The sequence below is a fragment of the Dendropsophus ebraccatus genome, chromosome 8 (assembly GCF_027789765.1).
Source record: "Dendropsophus ebraccatus isolate aDenEbr1 chromosome 8, aDenEbr1.pat, whole genome shotgun sequence".
NCBI classification, from domain to species: Eukaryota; Metazoa; Chordata; class Amphibia; order Anura; family Hylidae; genus Dendropsophus; species Dendropsophus ebraccatus.
The window spans coordinates 101,242,404-101,265,414 of record NC_091461.1 but is presented as its reverse complement, the minus strand read 5'-3'; the positions used below and the strand labels follow the sequence as shown (position 1 = coordinate 101,265,414).

At 47.3% G+C, this 23,011-nt stretch overlaps 1 protein-coding gene across 1 annotated transcript; it reads right to left on the bottom strand.

Annotated features, from left to right (window-relative positions):
- Nucleotides 1-12,149: 12,149 nt before the first annotated feature.
- On the bottom strand, nt 12,150-22,308 carry LOC138798784 (G-protein coupled receptor 54-like). Its single transcript, XM_069979383.1, has 5 exons — nt 22,044-22,308; nt 16,068-16,192; nt 15,426-15,561; nt 15,046-15,284; nt 12,150-12,699 (listed from the first exon to the last, which is right to left on the bottom strand). The coding sequence occupies exons 1-5, from the start codon at nt 22,306-22,308 to the stop codon at nt 12,325-12,327; spliced, it is 1,140 nt and encodes a 379-aa protein (XP_069835484.1). The 3' UTR covers nt 12,150-12,324.
- Nucleotides 22,309-23,011: the final 703 nt, after the last annotated feature.

Genomic DNA, 23,011 nt, shown 5'->3' with positions numbered 1-23,011 from the left:
ATAGTATAGCCCCCCTATGTGCAGCATCCCTATATAGTATAGCCTCCCATGTGCAGGATGCCTATATAGTATAGCCCCATGTGCAGCATCCCTATATATTATTAGCCCCCCTATGTGCAGCATCCCTATATAGTATAGCCCCCCTACGTGCAGCATCCCTATATATTATAGCCCCCCTATGTGCAGCATCCCTATATATTATAGCCTCCCATGTGCAGCATCCCTATATATTATAGCCTCCCATGTGCAGCATCCCTATATATTATAACCCCCCTATGTGCAGCATCCCTATATAGTATAGCCCCCTATGTGCAGCATCCCTATATAGTATAGCCCCCCTATGTGCAGCATCCCTATATATTATAGCCCCCCTATGTGCAGCATCCCTATATAGTATAGCCCCCTATGTGCAGCATCCCTATATATTATAGCCCCCCTATGTGCAGCATCCCTATAGTATAGCCTCCCATGTGCAGCATCCCTATATAGTATAGCCCCCCTATGTGCAGCATCCCTATGTATTATAGCCCCCCTATGTGCAGGATGCCTATATAGTATAGCCCCATCTGCAGCATCCCTATATATTATAGCGCCCCTATGTGCAGCATCCCTATATAGTATAGCCCTATGTGCAGCATCCCTATATATTATAGCCCCCCTATGTGCAGCATCCCTATATATTATAGCCCCCCTATGTGCAGCATCCCTATGTAGTATAGCCCCCCTATGTGCAGCATCCCTATATATTATAGCCCACCTATGTGCAGCATCCCTATATATTATAGCCCCCTATGTGCAGCATCCCTATATATTATAGCCCCCCTATGTGCAGCATCCCTATGTAGTATAGCCCCCTTATGTGCAGCATCCCTATATAGTATAGCCCCCCTATGTGCAGCATCCCTATATATTATAGCCCCCCTATGTGCAGCATCCCTATATAGTATAGCCCCCCTATGTGCAGCATCCCTATATATTATAGCCTCCCATGTGCAGGATGCCTATATAGTATAGCCCCATGAGCAGCATCCCTATATAGTATAGCCTCCCATGTGCAGCATCCCTATATATTATAGCCCTGCTATGTGCAGCATCCTTATATATTATAGCCCCGCTATGTGCAGCATCCCTATATATTATAGCCCTGCTATGTGCAGCATCCTTATATATTATAGCCCCGCTATGTGCAGCATCCCTATATATTATAGCCCCCCTATGTGCAGCATCCCTATATATTATAGCCCCCCTATGTGCAGCATCCCTATATATTATAGCCTCCCATGTGCAGCATCCCTATAAATTATAACCCCCTTATGTGCAGCATCCCTATATATTATAGCCCCTTATGTGCAGCATCCCTATATATTATAGCCTCCCATGTGCAGCATCCCTATATATTATAACCCCCCTATGTGCAGCATCCCTATATAGTATAGCCCCCCATGTGCAGGATGCCTATATAGTATAGCCCCCCTATGTGCAGCATCCCTATATAGTATAGCCCCCCTATGTGCAGCATCCCTATATAGTATAGCCTCCCATGTGCAGGATGCCTATATAGTATAGCCCTATGTGCAGCCTCCCTATATAGTATAGCCCCCCTATGTGCAGCATCCCTATATATTATAGCCCCCCTATGTGCAGCATCCCTATATAGTATAGCCTCCCATGTGCAGGATGCCTATATAGTATAGCCCTATGTGCAGCATCCCTATATAGTATAGCCCCCCTATGTGCAGCATCCCTATATATTATAGCCCCCCTATGTGCAGCATCCCTATATATTATAGCCCCCCTATGTGCAGCATCCCTATATAGTATAGCCCCCCTATGTGCAGCATCCCTATATATTATAGCCCCCCTATATGCAGCATCCCTATATATTATAGCCCCCCTATGTGCAGCATCCCTATGTAGTATAGCCCCCCTATGTGCAGCATCCCTATATATTATAGCCCCCTTATGTGCAGAATCCCTATGTAGTATAGCCCCCTATGTGCAGCATCCCTATATAGTATAGCCCCCCTATGTGCAGCATCCCTATATATTATAGCCCCCCTATGTGCAGCATCCCTATATAGTATAGCCCCCTATGTGCAGCATCCCTATATAGTATAGCCCCCCTATGTGCAGCATCCCTATATATTATAGCCCCCCTATGTGCAGCATCCCTATATAGTATAGCCCCCCCTATGTGCAGCATCCCTATATAGTATAGCCCCCCTATGTGCAGCATCCCTATATAGTATAGCCCCCCTATGTGCAGCATCCCTATATAGTATAGCCCCCCTATGTGCAGCATCAATATATAGTATAGCCCCCCTATGTGCAGCATCCCTATATAGTATAGCCCCACTATGTGCAGCATCCCTATATAGTATAGCCCCCTATGTGCAGCATCCCTTTATAGTATAGCCTCCCATGTGCAGGATGCCTATATAGTATAGCCCCATGTGCAGCATCCCTATATATTATAGCCCCGCTATGTGCAGCATCCCTATATATTATAGCCCCCCTATGTGCAGCATCCCTATATATTATAGCCCCCCTATGTGCAGCATCCCTATATATTATAGCCTCCCTATGTGCAGCATCCCTATATATTATAGCCCCCCTACGTGCAGCATCCCTATATATTATAGCCCCCCTATGTGCAGCATCCCTATATATTATAGCCCCCCTATGTGCAGCATCCCTATATATTATAGCCCCCCTATGTGCAGCATCCCTATATATTATAGCCTCCCTATGTGCAGCATCCCTATATATTATAGCCCCCCTACGTGCAGCATCCCTATATATTATAGCCCCCCTATGTGCAGCATCCCTATATAGTATAGCCCCCCCATGTGCAGGATGCCTATATAGTATAGCCCCCCTATGTGCAGCATCCCTATAGTATAGCCTCCCATGTGCAGCATCCCTATATAGTATAGCCCCCCTATGTGCAGCATCCCTATATAGTATAGCCCCCCTATGTGCAGCATCCTTATATATTATAGCCCCCCTATGTGCAGCATCCCTATATATTATAGCCTCCCATGTGCAGCATCCCTATATATTATAGCCTCCCATGTGCAGCATCCCTATATATTATAGCCCCCCTTTGTGCAGCATCCCTATATATTATAGCCTCCCATGTGCAGCATCCCTATATATTATAGCCTCCCATGTGCAGCATCCCTATATAGTATAGCCCCCCTATGTGCAGCATCCCTATATAGTATAGCCCCCCTATGTGCAGCATCCCTATATATTATAGCCCCGCTATGTGCAGCATCTCTATATATTATAGACCCCCTATGTGCAGCATCCCTATAAATTATAGCCCCCCTATGTGCAGCATCCCTATATATTATAGCCCCGCTATGTGCAGCATCCCTATATATTATAGCCTCCCATGTGCAGCATCCCTATATATTATAGCCCCCCTATGTGCAGCATCCCTATATATTATAGCCTCCCATCTGCAGCATCTCTATATAGTATAGCCCCCCTATGTGCAGCATCCCTATATATTATAGCCCCCTATGTGCAGCATCCCTATATATTATAGCCCCCCTATGTGCAGCATCTCTATATATTATAGCCCCGCTATGTGCAGCATCCCTATATAGTATAGCCCCCCACAAGTGCAGCATCCCTATATAGTATAGCCCCCCTATGTGCAGCATCCCTATATAGTATAGCCCCCCTATGTGCAGCATCCCTATATAGTATAGACCCCTATGTGCAGCATCCCTATATAGTATAGCCCCCCTATGTGCAGCATCCCTATACAGTATAGCCTCCCATGTGCAGCATCCCTATATAGTATAGCCTCCCATGTGCAGGATGCCTATATAGTATAGCCCTATGTGCAGCATCCCTATATAGTATAGCCTCCCATGTGCAGCATCCCTATATAGTATAGCCCCCCTATGTGCAGCATCCCTATATATTATAGCCCCCCTATGTGCAGCATCCCTATATAGTATAGCCCCCCTATGTGCAGCATCCCTATATATTATAGCCCCCCTATGTGCAGCATCCCTATATAGTATAGCCCCCCTATGTGCAGCATCCCTATATAGTATAGCCTCCCATGTGCAGCATCCCTATATAGTATAGCCCCCCATGTGCAGGATGCCTATATAGTATAGCCCCATGTGCAGCATCCCTATATAGTATAGCCCCCCTATGTGCAGCATCCCTATATAGTATAGCCCCCCCTATGTGCAGCATCCCTATATATTATAGCCTCCCATGTGCAGCATCCCTATATATTATAACCCCCCTATGTGCAGCATCCCTATATATTATAACCCCCCTATGTGCAGCATCCCTATATAGTATAGCCCCCTATGTGCAGCATCCATCCCTATATAGTATAGCCCCCCTATGTGCAGCATCCCTATATATTATAGCCCCCCTATGTGCAGCATCCCTATATAGTATAGCCCCCCTATGTGCAGTATCCCTATATAGTATAGCCCCCCTATGTGCAGCATCCCTATATAGTATAGCCCCCCTATGTGCAGCATCCCTATATATTATAGCCCCCCTATGTGCAGCATCCCTATATATTATAGCCCCCCTATGTGCAGCATCCCTATATAGTATAGCCCCCCTATGTGCAGCATCCCTATATAGTATAGCCCCCCTATGTGCAGCATCCCTATATAGTATAGCCCCCCATGTTTCAAAGGCTTCCGATTATTTTTTACAAATAAAGAAAACCTGCAAGGGAGGGAGATGTGTGATAATATCCTAGAATTCTCTATAAATCACTCTTTTAAAAAAAGAAATAAATATATTCCATCACATGATCATTTCTAATTTTCTTTTGTTTAAATTTCTTTAATTTTTTCTTTTCTAATGTTTAATGTTATATAGATTTTTATAGACATGTATAATTTTTCACTTTCATATAATATTACCTTGTCATACAGGTCGCCCCCTCCTCCTCCCCTGTACTGTGTATCGATGGCCTCGCTGTCTCCTGGGGTATTGGTTCTCAGTACTTTATATTAGAGCCATTTTGGGTTATATTCTGTTTCCTTGGGGTATGCGCGGTGACTCATTCCATCCGATGCAGAGAAGCCATTCCTTTAGGGTGGTTTGGCTCAATGCTCAGATTTTATATGGGATTAACATGACATGTGGCAGCAAGGAGAAAAACGATGGAAAATATGATGGGCGGGAAAAGTCATTGAATCAGTCCTGGGAAGAGAGGTTTCTGTACGGCAAAGAACAGTCAGTAACGTATGAGTAAAAACTGATACTCATGGTGCAGAATCTAAAAAATAGATGTCGGAGGATATAACCTCATGTAATATTAATGATAGCAATGTGCAGTGTCAGACTGGAGTATCTGGGGCCTACCAAAGGGAAATGATCCTGGGGGCCCACCAATAAAGAACCATTAAGAAATGACATGTCAGGCAGTGTTAGTGCAGGTTCTGAGCTTGGGGCCCATCCGAGGATTCTCTGGTCCTCCAGTGGGCCAGTTCGACACTGGTAATGTGTCCTATAGAAATATTAGGACTCTCATCTTGTAGCCCCTTGTGTATATCCCACCATATGAATAGGGTATAGAGGTCAAGGAAAGGCTGCCAGCCGTTAGGATCCACATCCCAAAGTATAGCTTCTGATGAAGAGAGCGAAACGTGCGTCGGGCTTGTGGGTCGGACGGGGGTAAGATCTCAGTGTGTGTGTGGTGCCTGGACGATGGTGTATGGTCACATATGAACTGCAATTGTATATGGCGTTTTACTTCTGGCGTTCCTTTGTTAGTTGGTGGCCAGCTGAGGAATTACGTACCCGTTTTCCTCTATAGATTATATAGTACTGGTTTAGCTGTTCACTTCTATGTTGGGGTGTTCTAGTTCAACATTACTGCCTGTACTTTACTATTAGTGACCACCAGATGGTAGCGTTGTAATTGGCACATATTGCACTATAGCACTTTAGCATATATATATATATATATATATATATATATATATATATATGTATATATATATATACTTGGTTGGTTTACCGCACTGAGATCTTTCTCCCCCTCTGGCCTTAGTGTTATCTGTATCATTCCCCATGGAAATTTTGGGTTTTTAATATTATGTATATGATGTATATGGTAATAAAGGATTTGTTATACTTCTAGATTATTTGTGCAATTTCTTTGGTTGTGTGCCAGCATTTTCTATACTTGAAGATTGGGGGACACGAAAAATGCCATCTGCCAAAAAAAATAAAATCCTGGGAAAGTGTTATGGATAAAGGGTCAGATATGTAGTTGTGTTCACAACGTGAGCCATTGGGGCCCAGGAGCTACAAGTTACAATTGTAATCACAGTCTATGTGACGGCGAAGGGTTCAGATTGACATGTGACAGGCAGCCGGAGTGACAGCCGGGTGCAGACAGCTGCCTCACATGTACTATTCATGGACAGATGCCGGCAACGAATCTTTGTATCAGCCCCTCCCCTCCGTCCCTGGTCACGGCACACCCTGCCAGGACATGACACCATCCACGCCCAAAATAGTCCCCACACCATGGAAACCAAGGCAATATTTGAAGCAGGTCTGTTTAGCTCAGAAATAAGGAATGTGCGGTGGACGGGATCCACTAGAGGGTGAGCGGAGGAAGGAGCGGGGGGGGCAGGTGGAAGGAAAAGTGAGGATTTACGCTTCCTCCTCTACTTTATATAAGTGGGATATGTGGTGGGCGCTGAATCTCCTGCTCCAGCTTCACGCTTTACAGCTATGTTCACACTACGTAAAAACACGACCATATTTCATAACAACGGCCGTATTTGCGCAAACTTATTTACGTAGTGTGAACCCAGCCTACAGGTTGGTAATATGACGGTGTATACATATAAGAAGAGGAGATGGGGAGCAGCAGCTGAGGGTACATGGAAAAGAGGAAGGACGGGGATGAGATCACGCTGAGCCCCTAATACAGTCTGGTGGTTGTTATCCCCTCCACTCCACAGACTGATCTGTCACCATCCATACCAGTACTAAAAAGTCAGTAGAAGTATCACATGTGGCAGGCTTAGATACAGTGGCTGTAAGAAGAAAGAAAAAAATATTAGAATAAAGAGAAAAGAAAAAAAAAACATACTTACCCCTCCAGCGTTGTCTCTTCTAACTGTCACGGGGTTTCCTGGCAGAAGTAGAATGCACCAAGATGTTCTGCATCTAAAGGAAACACTGTGGCAGTAAGCAGTTGACAACAAGCCAACTCTACATTCACACTGAGGAAAAGAGGCAGAAATTCTGAGCGGAATCCCCACCAAGGACTCCACTCGGAATCCGGTTTGCCTCACTTTTTCAATGTTATGTATAGGGTGCCTCCACTCTCTTCTCAAAGAATTGTTACCCATAGGGTAACAAGTTCAAATGCCTTTAAGTAGAACACAATTATGTAGATGTTCCCCTTGATATTGTTGTGACAGCGTTCAGTCCATTTTTCTTCTTCTAGTGTTTCCACCATCTACCTAAACTTTTCTAACCATCCACGTTCCTGGCCATCAGCTATGGCAGTGGGGCAGTGACTCACGGATCCGTCATCTATTGGTCTTCAGAGACATTTGTTCAGGATATTTTTATTAGAACGACAAAGCCAAAAACATCAGACATTTATTGCGGTGCATGGCTGCTGGCAATCTCTCCTGGGTAGTTAGTAATATCTGCCGTAGAGGAGAGGTGGGCCTCGGGTGAGTCAGCCGTGAGTCACGCCATAGACTTTGCCCTGTTCCTAATAATAACGATGGGCATTGTTCCTCCAAAGAGCACATTAATGGTCGGCTCAACGCCTCCAGGCACGTGCTTCAGCCCAGTGTTGGTAATGGTCGGCCTCAGCTGAGCATAGCTATTATATCTTAGAAACCAGAGCCCAAATCCCAAGACTCAAGCTTCTCACATATCTGTAGGGGGCTATCACATACCTGATACACAGCCCTCATAAGTGGTCATTGCATGGGGTATAGTCAGTGTCAGACTGGGGATCCTGGGGCCAACCAATGAAAAACAAGTGAGGAAAGACATGTCAGTCAGTGTTAGTGCAGGTTCTAAAGCTGGGGACCCACCGGAGGATTCTCCGGTCCTCTGGTGGGCCAGTCTGACACTGGGTATAGTCTCAGTATTCCACTCCTCTCCTCTACTTTATCCATAATGGAAGAGGAGACATGGATGGTAACAATGTATCGCTGATCACCAATAGAGAAGACATGGATGGTAACAAGGTATCACTGATCACCAATAGAGGAGACATGGATGATGAGAATGTATCACTGATCACTACTAGAGGAGACATGGATAATGATAATGTATCACTGATCACCAATAGAGGAGACATGGATGGTAACAATGTATCACTGATCACCAATAGAGGAGATATGGATTATAACAATGTATCACTGATCACTACTAGAGGAGAAATGGATGATGATAATGTATCACTGATTACCAATAGAGGAGACATGGATGGTAACAATGTATCACTGATCACTACTAGAGGAGACATGGATGATGATAATGTATCACTGATCACCAATAGAGGAGACATGGATGGTAACAATGTATCACTGATCACTACTAGAGGAGACATGGATGATGATAATGTATCACTGATCACCAATAGAGGAGACATGGATGGTAACAATGTATCACTGATCACCAGTAGAGGAGATACGGATGATAACAGTGTATCACTGATCACTACTAGAGGTGAAATGGATGATGACAATGTATCACTGATCACTACTAGAGACGTGGATGATGACAATGTATCATTGCTCACTACTAGAGAAGACATGGATGATGATAATGTATTACTGATCACCAATAGAGGAGAAATGTATGGTAACTATGTATCGTTGATCACTACTAGAGGAAACATGGATGATCACTGATCACTACTAGAGATGTTGATGATCACAATGTATCACTGATCACCAATAAAGGAGACATGGATTGTAACAATGTATCCAGGGGCGTAACTAGAAATGGCTGGGCCCCATAGCAAACTTTTGATTGCCCCCCCCCCCCCCACCCCCCGCCCGCCCCCTCTCGATCGACCACTACGCCATCAACACAATCAGCTCTACACAGGTCCTGTACACCATATAAATTACAGTACAGTTATATCAGGTGACTTACAGGGGACGTCTTCTCTGAGTTCTTCCCTTTTCATTTTCTTCTCCATCTCCTTCTCCGAGCCACAAATCCACAGAATCTGCCAGAAAAACATATTAGTCTCCTCACACTGGCACCATCCTCATCTCTCTATACTGCACATCTGCATTGGCCCCTTTACACCCTCATTTAGTGGGAAGGCTGACTCTATGTGATCCCATTTTATTATATGGCCCTCCTCTCTGTCGCCCCTCCTTATAAATAGCCCCCTTATCTTGCCCCCCTTATAGAAGCCCCACATGCTGTCCCCCTTATAGATGCCCCCCACTCTCCCCCCCTTCCTTATAGATGTCCCCCTCTTCTCCCCATCCCCCTTATAGATGCCCTCTTCTCCCCATCCCCCATATAGATGGCCCTCTCTCCCCCCTTCCTTATAGATGCCCCCTTCTCCCTCCCTTATAGATGTCCCCCTCTCCCCCCTTCCTTATAGATGTGTCCCTCTCCCCCCCTTCCTTATAGATGCCCTCTTCTCCCCCCCCCCCTTCCTTATAGATGTCTCCCTCTCCCCCCCTTCCTTATAGATGTCCCCCTCTCCCCCCCTTCCTTATAGATGTCCCCCTCTCCCCCCCTTCCTTATAGATGTCCCCCTCTCCCCCCCTTCCTTATAGATGCCCCCTTCTCCCTCCCTTATAAATGTCCCCCTCTCCCCCCTTCCTTATAGATGTCTCCCTCCCCCCCCCTTCCTTATAGATGCCCTCCTCTCCCCCCCTTCCTTATAGATGTCCCCCTCTTCTCCCCATCCCCCTTATAGATGCCCTCTTCTCCCCATCCCCCTTATAGATGCCCCCTCTCCCCCCTTCCTTATAGATGTCTCCCTCTCCCCCCCTTCCTTATAGATGTCCCCCTCTCCCCCCCTTCCTTATAGATGTCCCCCTCTCCCCCCTTCCTTATAGATGTCCCCCTCTCCCCCCCCCCTTCCTTATAGATGTCCCCCTCTCCCCCCTTCCTTATAGATGCCCTCCTCTCCCCCCCTTCCTTATAGATGTCCCCCTCTTCTCCCCATCCCCCTTATAGATGCCCTCTTCTCCCCATCCCCCTTATAGATGGCCCTCTCTCCCCCCTTCCTTATAGATGTCTCCCTCTCCCCCCCTTCCTTATAGATGTCCCCCTCTCCCCCCCCTTATAGATGTCCCCCTCTCCCCCCCTTCCTTATAGACGGTCCCCCTCTCCCCCCTTCCTTATAGATGTCCCCCTCTCCCCCCTTCCTTATAGATGTCCCCCTCTCCCCCCCTTCCTTATAGATGTCCCCCTCTCCCCCCTTCCTTATAGATGTCCCCCTCTCCCCCCCTTCCTTATAGATGCCCCCTACTCCCTCCCTTATAGATGCCCCCCTCTCCCCCCTTCCTTATAGATGTCCCCCTCTCCCCCCTTCCTTATAAATGTCCCCCTCTCCCCCCCTTCCTTATAAATGTCCCCCTCTCCCCCCTTCCTTATAGATGTCTCCCTCTCCCCCCCCTTCCTTATAGATGCCCTCCTCTCCCCCCCCTTCCTTATAGATGTCCCCCTCTTCTCCCCATCCCCCTTATAGATGGCCCTCTCTCCCCCCTCCCTTATAGATGCCCTCTTCTCCCCATCCCCCTTCTCTCTCCCCCCCCCCCCCCCCCCCCCGGAAAGCAGGTTTAAAAAAAAAAAAAAAAAAAAAACTCACCTTACAACGCGCTCCCCCGTCGAGCCTTCTTCCTGTCAGTCCCCCGTCTGATGCGCGGCTGCCGGGGGTGTCGCGTCCTATCCCCGACAGCGCGCGTATCATAGAGCTCTCTGTGGGCTTGTGCTGCGGCCGCGACTTCCGGCACTCTATGATACGCGCGCTGCCAGGGATAGGATGCGACACCCCCGGCAGCCGCGCATCAGACGGGTGGACTGACAGGAGCGCTGTCGGTCGATCACATGCTCCTCCTGGCCCAGTGACTACTTTTCCCTATGGTTGGGGAAAGGAGTCGCCGGGTCAGGAGGAGCACGGGACCCGCGTCACGGGCCCCCTGATGCGGCGGGGCCCCGTAGCAGCCGCTATGGCTGCTACGGCGGTAGTTCCGCCAGTGAATGAATCACTGATCACCAATAGAGGAGATATGGTTGCTTAGGCCATGTTCTCATGGTGTAAGACACCGGCCATTCTGTGACCAGGCCAGGTCACAGAACGGCCAGTGTCAGAGAAGATCATCCTGGCCGGTACTGAAGTACCAGCCAGATGATCTTTATTCCTGATGAATTGGGATGCGGGCATATCCGTGTGCGCCCGCATCCCAATTCACCGCTGCACACAATAGAGAGTGCGGCCGGATCTGCCAGCTCCATTGTATGAACTGACAGGTTCTCTGCTGCCGCTATTCAATGAATAAACTATGAATAAACAATGAAAAAACTGACATGTCGGCTAAAGTGTATATTATGTGTATGCACTTTGGCCGGGATTCCCTCTAACTACACTGCACATAGGTTGTGTATTAATCCCGCCCCTTGTTGCACATCGGCAACAGGGCCCGTGATTAATACACAACTGATGTTGTGTGAATATGGCCTAACAATGTATTGAGGCCAGGACCAATTCCTTATATCCTGAGAATCACACCCAGCCTGTAGAAGTTGTACTGTGCAATTGGGGCACATACTTGGAAATTATATGAAATCACTTTTAAGAACACATACTAAGAATTCAAAGAGAAGTGATACTGTGGCGTTTTAGGAGACATACTGAGGATAATACCAGAAGTGATACTGTGCTTTTTGTATCTACAATTACTATGAATATTGTAATGTTTTTTATACTATCCCACTTCCTTAGTTGTGTAAAGTGGACACTTCCGATTTCTGGACATATATATTTTTTTTTTTACTTATCGTCATTTAATGAATGTTGAGAATAAAAATACAAAATAAAGATTTGTTACAGACAGGACACACAACATCTTCCTCATGTAGAAAACCACTAATTCTATGGCAGAATCCTGCATAAATAGTCCGGCAGTGATAAGAGATTGTCCGCAATGAATTACTGGGGATTCCTTTATAGACTCACTGACTGTTAGTTTGGTACATTGTATCCACCTTCATGTATCCATTGAAGTCTATGAGATCTCCTCAGCTCCTCCATCACCCATCATGCTACCATAAACCTAACATGTAGAACAGTTAACCCCTTCACTTCACGTCTTGGTTGGTTGAGTCCATAGCGACAAATTTCATTTCGTTGTGGACAGTGCCGGAGGTGATGCTTCCATCCCTCACCTTATTCCGGAACATGAAAGGGAAGGCTTTCTTGAAGGATTTCCTGAAGCTGGCACCCATGAACCCGTAGACAATGGGGTTGATGGACGAGTTGGCATAGGACATACAGTTGGCCCAGGTTTTGATCTTATAGGTGGCGTAGTTGGCCTGGAATCCTGGATAGAATCCTTGGAAGAGGCTGAAGAGCTGGATGGGACCCCAGCAGATGGTGAAGAGGAGGACGATGACTATCACCATTTTGGATATTTTGCTTCGCATGGCAATGGTTCTTTCAGAGAGCAGCTGCACCTAGAGGGATAAAGGAAAGTCTCAGGTTTACTTCTGGATACAATCTCTAAAGAATACTGGGTAAGGCCATGTTTACAAGGCGTAAGACACCGGTCGTTCTGTGACCTGGCCAGGTCATGGAACAGATGGTGTCAGAGAAGATCATCCAGGCCAGTGCTGCAGAACTGGCTGTGGTGTATGATCTTTACTGCTGCTGAATTCGGATGGGGCCGCATCAGTTTGCACCCGCACCAGTAGCGAAATTTGATGGGGGGCAGGGGGGGCGGCCGCCCCCGGGCCCACTCTGGCAGGGGCCCACTCAGATCGCTATTGAATTTTTGCTCCCTAAGTCTATTCCTGAAGATACAGACTGCCTGTGCAGTCTGTATCTTATGCTTTTACCTAATCCTGTATAGCGGAGAAGTACGGCCGGGGGCGGCCATCTTGATGACGTCACAGTGGTGCGTTCCAACGCTGGAACGCAAGGGACGTCATCAAGATGGCGCCCGGCTTTACTGCACCGCTACAGAGGACTGGGTAAAGTATAAGATACAGACTGCAAAGGCAGTCTGTATCTTCATGAAGTTTATTTCTGAAGATACAGACTGCCTGTGCAGTCTGTATCTTATACTTTACCCAGTCCTCTGTAGCGGTGCAGTAAAGCCGGGCGCCATGTTGATGACGTCCCTTGCGTTCCAGCGCTGGAACGCACCACTGACGTCATCAAGATGGCCGCCCCCGGCCTTACTGCTCCGCTACACAGCTATAGGTAAAAGCATAAGATACAGACTGCACAGGCAGTCTGTATCTTTAGGAATAGACTAGAGCTGGACATGTGGATGCAGGGGGAGCTGGACATGTGGACACAGGGGGAGGTGGACACGGGGGGAGCTGGACATGTGGACACAGGGGGAGCTGGACATGTGGACACAGGGGGAGCTGGACATGTGGACACAGGGGGAGCTGGACATGTGGACATAGGGGGAGCTGGACATGTGGACACAGGGGGAGCTGGTAAAGAGGGGGAGCTGGACATGTGGAAACAGGGGGAGCTGGACATGTGGACGCAGGGGGAGCTGGACATGTGGAAACCAGGGGGAGCTGGACATGTGGAAACCAGGGGGAGCTGGACATGTGGAAACAGAGGGAGCTGGTAAACAGGGGGAGCTGGACATGTGGAAACAGGGGGAGCTGGTAAACAGGGGGAGCTGGACATGTTGGAAACAAGGGGGAGCTGGACATGTGGAAACCAGGGGGAGCTGGACATGTGGAAACCAGGGGGAGCTGGACATGTGGAAACCAGGGGGAGCTGGACATGTGGAAACCAGGGGGAGCTGGACATGTGGAAACCAGGGGGAGCTGGACATGTGGAAACCAGGGGGAGCTGGACATGTGGAAACCAGGGGGAGCTGGACATGTGGAAAACAGTGGTTTTCTGATTTAACCCTATTTGGCCCAGTTCTCTCTGGCAGCTTCATAGAGGAGCTGGGGGCTGATCTGGAGATCCTGGGGGAATGGGGGCAGAGGTCCGACCCCTCCACCCCAGTCTCTTACAGGATAAGGGACAAGTATGTTTAAATCAGAAAGCTGTGATTCGGATCACAGAGAGCAGGGTGCAGCAGCCTGTAGTGGCTGCCCGAGTTAGCTAGTGATTGAGCCTGCGGTACCTCCCTGTGAGTGATGCACCTGTCTTAGGCAGAATGCAAATTATCTACCTCTATGGTATATGGGTCAGTCAGTGTATAGGGAAAATAATAGTCTTTGCATAATGGATTTAACTTTTTTTTACAGTTTTAACTACAGATCTCAGGTGAACCTGTTATACTGCCCATACATCCATGACATTGGGATAGTGAGCGACTCCGATGAGAAGACACCCCATGTAAGTCACTGTTTCATTTTATGTGTCTATATATGTAAATGTAGAAGCCTCTAACACTGCTCTTAATTCACTATGAGTAATGGAGCAGAATATACCCTTTATTATTTAGAAAGCATTGTTGTCAAGCGAGGTTCCCTTTGAGTAACATAATCGGTTGGGGGCCCACTCAGACTTGCTCGCCCCCCCTAGGCTGAACCCCTAGCTACGCCCCTGACCCGCACCCAAATTCCCCGCTGCACACAATGGAGCGTGCGGCCAGAGCTGACAGGTTCTCTGTGGCCGTTATTCAATGTCAGTTTTTTTGCGCCACTAGGGATCCCGGCCAGAGTGTATACTATGTATATAGTTGTGAGTTGGGAGTTGTGGTTTTGCAACAGCTGGAGAGCCAAGGTTCCCTACCCCTGCTATAGAATGACACACACTGATCCCAATGTACACATCTAGATCCAGGGTCATACATTGTGGGGGAGTAACAATCCCAATACCTGGTAGTTGTTGTCCATGGGCTCCACCACCGGCTGACCGACTCTCTTCAGCATCAAGGAATAGCACAAACAGATGGTCAGTAATGGCAGAAGGTATACGGCAAGGAACTGGTAGAGGATACACGCCTTTTTAAGGATGTCAGATGGAAACTGCTCTATGCAATAGGTCCGGGGCCCGTACCAGTATCCATTCTGTATCTTCTGATAGGGGATGATGGGTGTGGACAGCAGCAAGGACCCTGTAAGGGGACACAACACATTGTATAGATACTGACAACATCACAGTGGTCCTGGATCTGGGGTCTGGGCAGTAAATATGTTAAGTCATAAGTTTATTCTGAATGATGATGAGACTTTGTGTCCTTGTGATGGCTTCTTACCGATCCAGATACAGATGCTGACGATCATGGCCACTCTGGGGGTGCGGTGCCTCAGTGACTTCAGGGGATACAGGGTGGCGTAGCAGCGGTCGGCGCTCATCGCTGTCAGGGTGATACAGGTGGCCTGGACTGTGACCTGCCATACATCACATAGAAGTCACTGTATACATTGTGTCTATGTAAAGAATGACCAAAATGGCGGCTACAAGGGATGTTTAAAGGGCTGTGCAAGATCTCTGTTTGCTGTCATCAAATGGGAACAGCTGCTCTGACCTTTTGCATGGACATAATACTTCTCACAGCTGAGGGTTTGTTACAATTGTTATAGAGAATAAATTATTTATTTTCTGACCAAGATGCACCATTACGTGGCATAAGTTGTATCAGCTCCATTATATGCCTCCATGTGGCAGGAAGCCACCACCAGGGATTGAATACAGATTCAATATTGATCTCAATGGGAATAGTATACATCTGTATGCAGTAAGCTCCCCCTAGTGGTGGCTGCAGATACTAAGATGTTTATTATGTAACTGTCTATGCAGGAGATTTGGTGTATTGGAAAATTAGCACCTAATGTGAACCAAAAAACAAAGACTCCCATTCTGCAGTAACTTATGACCCCCCCCCCCCCCCTCATACCTGCTGCAGATATGCCACAAACTTGCACATGAAGTCCCCAAACACCCAGCTGGGTAGAGGGTAAAGGGTAGCGGTGAAAGGCACGCAGCACACCAGGAACATGATGTCAGTGGAAGCCAGGTTAGCTGGGGAAAAAAGCGATCATGAGAAGTGAGGTCAGATGATTCCTGAGCTCCCTGTGCACCATTCTAAAACTACAAGTCCCAGCATGCCCTACAGGCACTACAGGTTCCAAAGCACAGTCATAAAGAAATATGAAAGCAATGGCTGATAGTTGAGGAAAGTTCTGAAACTTTCTAATCTTTAAATCCCAAAGCTTAGAACTCTCATGACTTATGACCTTTATTCATTGTAACATTCCCCGGTAAGTTATGCACCTGGCCTTCCAGGACAAAAGCTTTCCAGGACAATGCCCATCACACTGCCCCCACCAGCTTGACTTCTTCCCATAGTGCATCCTGGTGCCATCTCTTCCCCAGGTAAGTGATGCACATGCACCCAGCCTTCCACATTATGAGAATGTGACCCATCAGAACAGGCATTTTCTTCCATCTCTCCATGATCCAGTTCTGATGATTATTGACAACACTTTCAAGGGGTCACATGGGTCCTCTGACCAGTCTGTGGGCCCCATACACAGCAAGCTACAATGTCCTGTGTGATTTGACTCCCTTCTATCAAAGATTTTAGGAGGATTTTCAGCAGTTTGCTTTATAGCAGCTTTTCTGCGGGATAGGACCAGCGAGCTAGCCTTGTATCCAGCTAGATATGATATACTGCCCCCTGCTGCATATCTCACACTCATCAGCTCAAGATCCAAGATACAAAGTTCAGAATTCAGAAATCATTGTGGTACGAAATGGGGAACATTGCAATGGGTGCTTACTGCCATCTTGTGACCACATCAGAAACTGCATCTTACCATTAGTTACTGCAGAAAAAATTACTTTTATAGGGGTATTCTGGCAACTATTTTGTTCTTATATCTATTTATGCTCAGACTGGGATAGAAAAGAAAACTTAAGCTGTTCTTGCCTTTTTTTGATCCCCGATGCTGCCATACTGATAGTGTCAGTCCCTGGCCAGTCAGTGCAGAGGACGGACAGCCTAGAACGGCCAGACATACTGACACTGGTTCCTTTTTTTTCTTTGCTATCCCAGCCTGAGCAGAATTAGAAATAAAAATAAAAATAGTCACCCAAATACTCATGACAAGAGATGGTAAGATGGGGGACACTTGTCCAGCAGGGGGTAACAGGTATCCGCCTTGTTATCAGACATTACAGGCCAGAGAGAAGATGAATGTAGGACAGGGAAATTGCTCTCTGTTATCAGTCATTTCAGAATACAGGGTATAGGGTATTAGGGATAAGTCTCCAAACTGCGGCCCTCCAGCTGTTGCAATACTACATTTCCCATTATGCCTGGACAGCCAAATCCAAAGCTTTAGCTGTCTGGGCATGATGGGAATTGTGCTTTTGCAACAGCTGGAGGGCCGCAGTTTGGAGACCCATGGTACAGAGTACACAGGGTGTAGAGTATACAGGGTGTAAAGTATACAGGGTGTAGCAGAGGCGGACATATCACTTGTGCAGCCTGTTCAGCTGCACAGGGGCCCAGGCCAATAGAAGGGCCCGCCAGGCTCAGACTCTAAAGTGTCAGCTCAGCATGGCACATGTCTGTAGTGGGCCTCCCAGGCGGCATCAGCACCTGGGAAGTGCAGGTCTCCTACTCCTGGGGGGCCCACTTAGTCACTGGATGCTGTACCCGGCCAGGGCTGGTTCTCCTCTCTTCTCTCTCTGCCTGCACGCTGCTGCTGCTGACAGCCCCTCCTGCACTCCACTGTCCGGCATTCCTTGTGTGAGGAGGAAAGAGGGCATGTGGTGACCGCGGCTGGAGGGATCCTGCAGGTTTATGGCTGCCAGGGACAGGACTGTCAAGAGGAGCAACAGCAGCGGCTCTAACAGTAAGTGATTATTGTCAGTGTGTCTGTCAGGCTGCTGGAAGTTGTAGGATAGAGGGTGGACTATAGAAGAGAAAGCACAGATCCCCCCACCCCCCACCCACTCTTTAATGCTGATGATTGATTGTAAGTTTATGCCTTTTTTGCCAATAACTGTGCCCCCCCCCCCCTGCAGCATGGATGTTTTTTTTCTCTTTCATCTCCCACCTGTGCAGCCACATACAGTACATGTATCCTACCTGTGCAGCCACATACAGTACATGCCTCCCACCTGTGCAGCCACACAGTACATGCCTCCCACCTGTGCAGCCACATACATTACATGTCTCCCACCTGTGCAGCCACATACAGTACATGCCTCCCACCTGTGCAGCCACATACAGTACATGCCTCCCACCTGTGCAGCCACATACAGTACATGCCTTCCACCTGTGCAGCCACATACAGTACATGCCTCCCACCTGTGCAGCCACATACATTACATGTCTCCCACCTGTGCAGCCACATACAGTACATGCCTCCCACCTGTGCAGCCACATACAGTACATGCCTCCCACCTGTGCAGCCACACAGTACATGCCTCCCACCTGTGCAGCCACATACATTACATGCCTCCCACCTGTGCAGCCACATACAGTACATGCCTCCCACCTGTGCAGCCACATACATTACATGCCTCCCACCTGTGCAGCCACATACAGTACATGCCTCCCACCTGTGCAGCCACACAGTACATGCCTCCCACCTGTGCAGCCACATACATTACATGCCTCCCACCTGTGCAGCCACATACAGTACATGCCTCCCACCTGTGCAGCCACATACAGTACATGCCTCCCACCTGTGCAGCCACATACAGTACATGCCTCCCACCTGTGCAGCCACATACAGTACATGCCTCCCACCTGTGCAGCCACATACAGTACATGCCTCTTACCTGTGCAGCCACATACAGTACATGTCTCCCACCTGTGCAGCCACATACAGTACATATTCCCCACCTTTGCCCCAACAGTGATTAAGGGCCCATGTGTTCCATCTCCTATTAGTGCTGTTCTGACACACTCTGAGTTATATATTCTGATTTACCACAAAGCCTCCAGTGTACAATGCACCCAGGACCCCCTAAGTACAACAGATGCAAACACTACAACTCCCAGCATTTACTGCAGTCTGCAGCCCTCAGGATATTCTGGGGTTTGAAGTACAAATGAGTAGACAATTCAAGGGGTTGTCCCCTCGAAAACTACAACTCCCAGCATGGGAGCTTCATATGTGTAAGGCTTTCTGAGAGTTGTAGTTATTGTTATTGTTATTCTGAATATACAGGATGGGACCAGGTCAGCATGTCACTTCTGATGGGTTCTTTATTTGGGTGCCCCCCATGATCAGTTCTATTGGTGGGCCGCAGGTACCCTAGTCCCACACTGGGGCATGCACAGACTGCAGTACAGTCTTTTAGTGGGCCCTGGCATGCTGCGTTGTAGGGCCCTCCAGAGAAAGCAGGACACATGAAGCAGAATAAAATATTCGCAAATCGGCACTTTCCGCCGAGTACGCCAGGGGGGCGGAAAGGGGGCGTGTAGTGGGCGCGATTCACCATCCGTTCCGCCCAAATATACGCCGAAAACCTACTCCAGTCCTCAGCTGGCGTAGGTTTTCGGCGGTGCGCACCGGCGCGCACGGGATTTATGTAGAGGCAGTCCGCCTCTACATAAATCTCTGTAGCGCCGGAGCTGCGGGGACATTTATAAGTCCGGCGTAAAAAACGCCGGACTTAATAAATGCCCCCCTAGGTGTAGAGCAGTGCTTCTCAATTCCAGTCCTCAGGCCTCACCAACAGGTCATGTTTTGAGGATTTCCTTAGTATTTCACAGGTGATATAATTATACTCAGTGCATCAGGTATTCTCACAGGTGTCCTTTGTATGGGAAATCCTCAAAACATGACCTGTTGGTGAGGCCTGAGGACTGGATTTGAGAAGCACTAGTGTAGAGTATAGAGGGTGTAAAGTATACAGGGTGTAGTGTATAAAGTACATAGGGTAAAGAGTATGAAGGATACAGAGTATGCAGGGTGTAGCGCAGGGATAGGGAACTTTTAGCCCTCCGGAACTCTAAAAACTACAATACCCTAAAAACTCTACAATAACAATACAACAATACAATACAATAAGGTGAATTGTAGTTTTGCAACAGCAGGAGAGCCAAAGGTTCCCTATCGCTGGAGGAGTGTATCGTATACAGGGTGTACGTATGCACTTTACAGGATGTACTTAAAAAAAAAAATTCTACTTTTATGAACCTAAACCATGCTGGGTTTAGTTAATATATGGTGTAAGGTATAGCAGATGTAGAGTATACAGGGTGTAGTATACAGCATGCATACAGTATACAGAGTGCTTGGTATAGCAGATGTAGAGTATATTGGGTGTAAGATATAGAGGTGTAGGGTATATAGAATTTAGCATATACAAGGTGTAGGGTATACATAATATAGAGTATACAAAATGTAGGATATAGTGGGGTAGAGTATACAAAGTATAGGATATACAGGGTGTAGAGTATACAAAGTATAGGGTAATGTTAGTGTAGAGTATACAAGGTGTAGGGTATAGAGTATACAGGGTGTAGCATATAAAACTGGGATGAGGAACCTGTGTCCCTCCAGCTGTTTCAAAACTTCAATTCCCATCATGCCTGGACAGCCAAGACATAGTATAGTGGTTGTACAGTACACAAGGTGCAGAGTGTGGTGGATGTACAGTATACAGGGTGTAGGGAATAGCAAGTGTACAACACACAGGGTGTTTGGAATAGACAGTAGGCTATGCAGGATATAGGGTATAGAGGGCGTAGCATAGGCAGGGTATAGGGTATACAGGTTGTATACAGGGTTATGGTATAGCAGGTATACAGTGTAGCTGGTGTACAGTATACAGGGTGTTGGGTATACTGGGAGTAGAGTATGCAGGGTATAGGGTATATAGGGTGTAGAATATACACCATGTATAGTATACAGGGTGTACAGTATAGTGGTTATTCAGTATAGGCAGTGTACAGTTTAAAGAGTATACAGTATAGCAGGGTTTGGGTATCCAGGGTCTAGGCTATAGAGGGTGTACGGTATACAATGTGTAGGATATAGCGGGTGTACAGCATAGACGGTATACAGTATGGAAGGTGCACAGGATACAGGGTGTACAGTATATTGGGTATATCTCACATCCAGCATATTCATCACCATTGTTATACATCCACTCAGGTCACACCCCTTTGTAATCTTTTGCATATTATTATCTTATGAATGAAGCAGCTGCCATGCTGAGAGTAGTAGTTTCATAGCAGCTAGATGTCCACAGGTTGCTGACCACTGATGTAGTCATATCGGGGCAGCACAACTACATAGTGACAGTTACTCCCATCATCTCCACAGGACACTGATAAGAGGACCAATGACCCAGCTACAGATCAGAACTAGAGAAACCTTTAGAACAGCGAAGAACAGTATTATATCGCCATACAACCCAACAGGAAGATTGATAACACACAGCTTAGAGAAGAGTCAGAAGCCTTGACACATGAGCTTACAATCGAACATGACTCCAACGTTTACCTCTGGAGGTTCATAGACATCTTGAAGGCAGGGAGTGTTCTGTATGTATTCCAAGGAAAAACACTGCAGTCAACATTAACAGGTTGAAATGGCTGATAACAGAGAGTAATAGATTGTATATACCTGTCCTACAGTCCTAGAATCAACTGCATTCACCTATACAATAGTCAGCCTCTATGATTATTGTTATGAGATGGTTCATAACAATAAGTCCTACTATCAGCTTAAATGGCTGATAACAGGGAGCAATAGCTTACATGTAAATGCATAGTAGTGGGTAGGAGATAAGCATTATATAAGTTCCATGGGGATGGGATACTGGGGGAATAACAATGTATCAGATGTGTAGGAGCCCATTTAGTCTATGTAGGACCCTGCACCCCAGGAGGGGCACTTACCTATATAGAAGTTGGTGGCTGTTCTCATTTGTCTGTGTTTGGTAATGACATAAATCACCAGAGAGTTCCCGATCAATCCCACCAACATGATGAGAGCAAAGAAGAGGGGCACCAGCCAGGCATCTGTCAGGAATGGTGGGGGTCCAGTCTCCGTCTGGTTTAACAGGGACTCATTGGTTCTGCTCCAGTTCCATAGGTCGCTGCCATTTATGTCCTCCCAGGACAGGTTAAACATCTCAGTCACCATTCCCTCCTCCAGCCCCATCAACAGAACAACACAGAACCAAGAAATCCAGAACCTGCCCTGTAGATCCAAGAACTGACTGTGAACCCAATGAAAACTCCACCAAACTTCTCTTACTCCCAGAAGTAGAAACCCCAATGTAATCAATCCAGAGGTCACTTAGGGACCAGACCTCATCTCCCATAGATTTCTCAGTGACCAGACCTCATCTCCCGTAGATTTCTCAGTGACAGGACCTTATCTCCTGTAGATGTCTCAGTGACAGGACCTCATCCCCAAAAAATGTCTCATTAAATGGACATCATCCCCGTAGACATCTTCTTGACTGGATCTCATCTCCTGTAGACGTCTCATTGACTGGATATAATCTCAGGTAGATGTCTCCTTGACTAGACCTTCTTCTGTAGACGTCTCAGTGACCGGATGTCATCCAATGTAGACGTCTCAGTGACTGGACCTCATCTCCTGTAGATGTTTTAGTGATTGGACCTTATCTCCTGTAGATGACTCTGTTACCAGACCTCATCCTCTGTAGATGTCTCAGGGACCAGACCTCATCTCCTGTAGATGTCTCAGTGACCGGACCTCATCCCCTGTAGATGTCTCAGTGACCAGACCTCATCTCCTGTAGATGTCTCAGTGACCAGACCTCATCCCGTGTAGATATCTCAGTGACCAGACCTCATCTCCTGTAGATGTCTCAGTGACCAGACCTCATCCCCTG

Bases quoted from the DNA above. Each gene is read 5' to 3' on its own strand.
- LOC138798784 (XM_069979383.1), bottom strand. From the start codon at position 22,308: ATGGGGCTGGAGGAGGGAATGGTGACTGAGATGTTTAACCTGTCCTGG. The intron at 16,193-22,043 runs GTAAGTGCCCCT...TTTTTTCCCCAG, and splicing joins AGCCACCAACTTCTATATAG to CTAACCTGGCTTCCACTGAC. The intron at 12,700-15,045 runs GTATTGGGATTG...TTATCCCTCTAG, and splicing joins CCATGGACAACAACTACCAG to GTGCAGCTGCTCTCTGAAAG.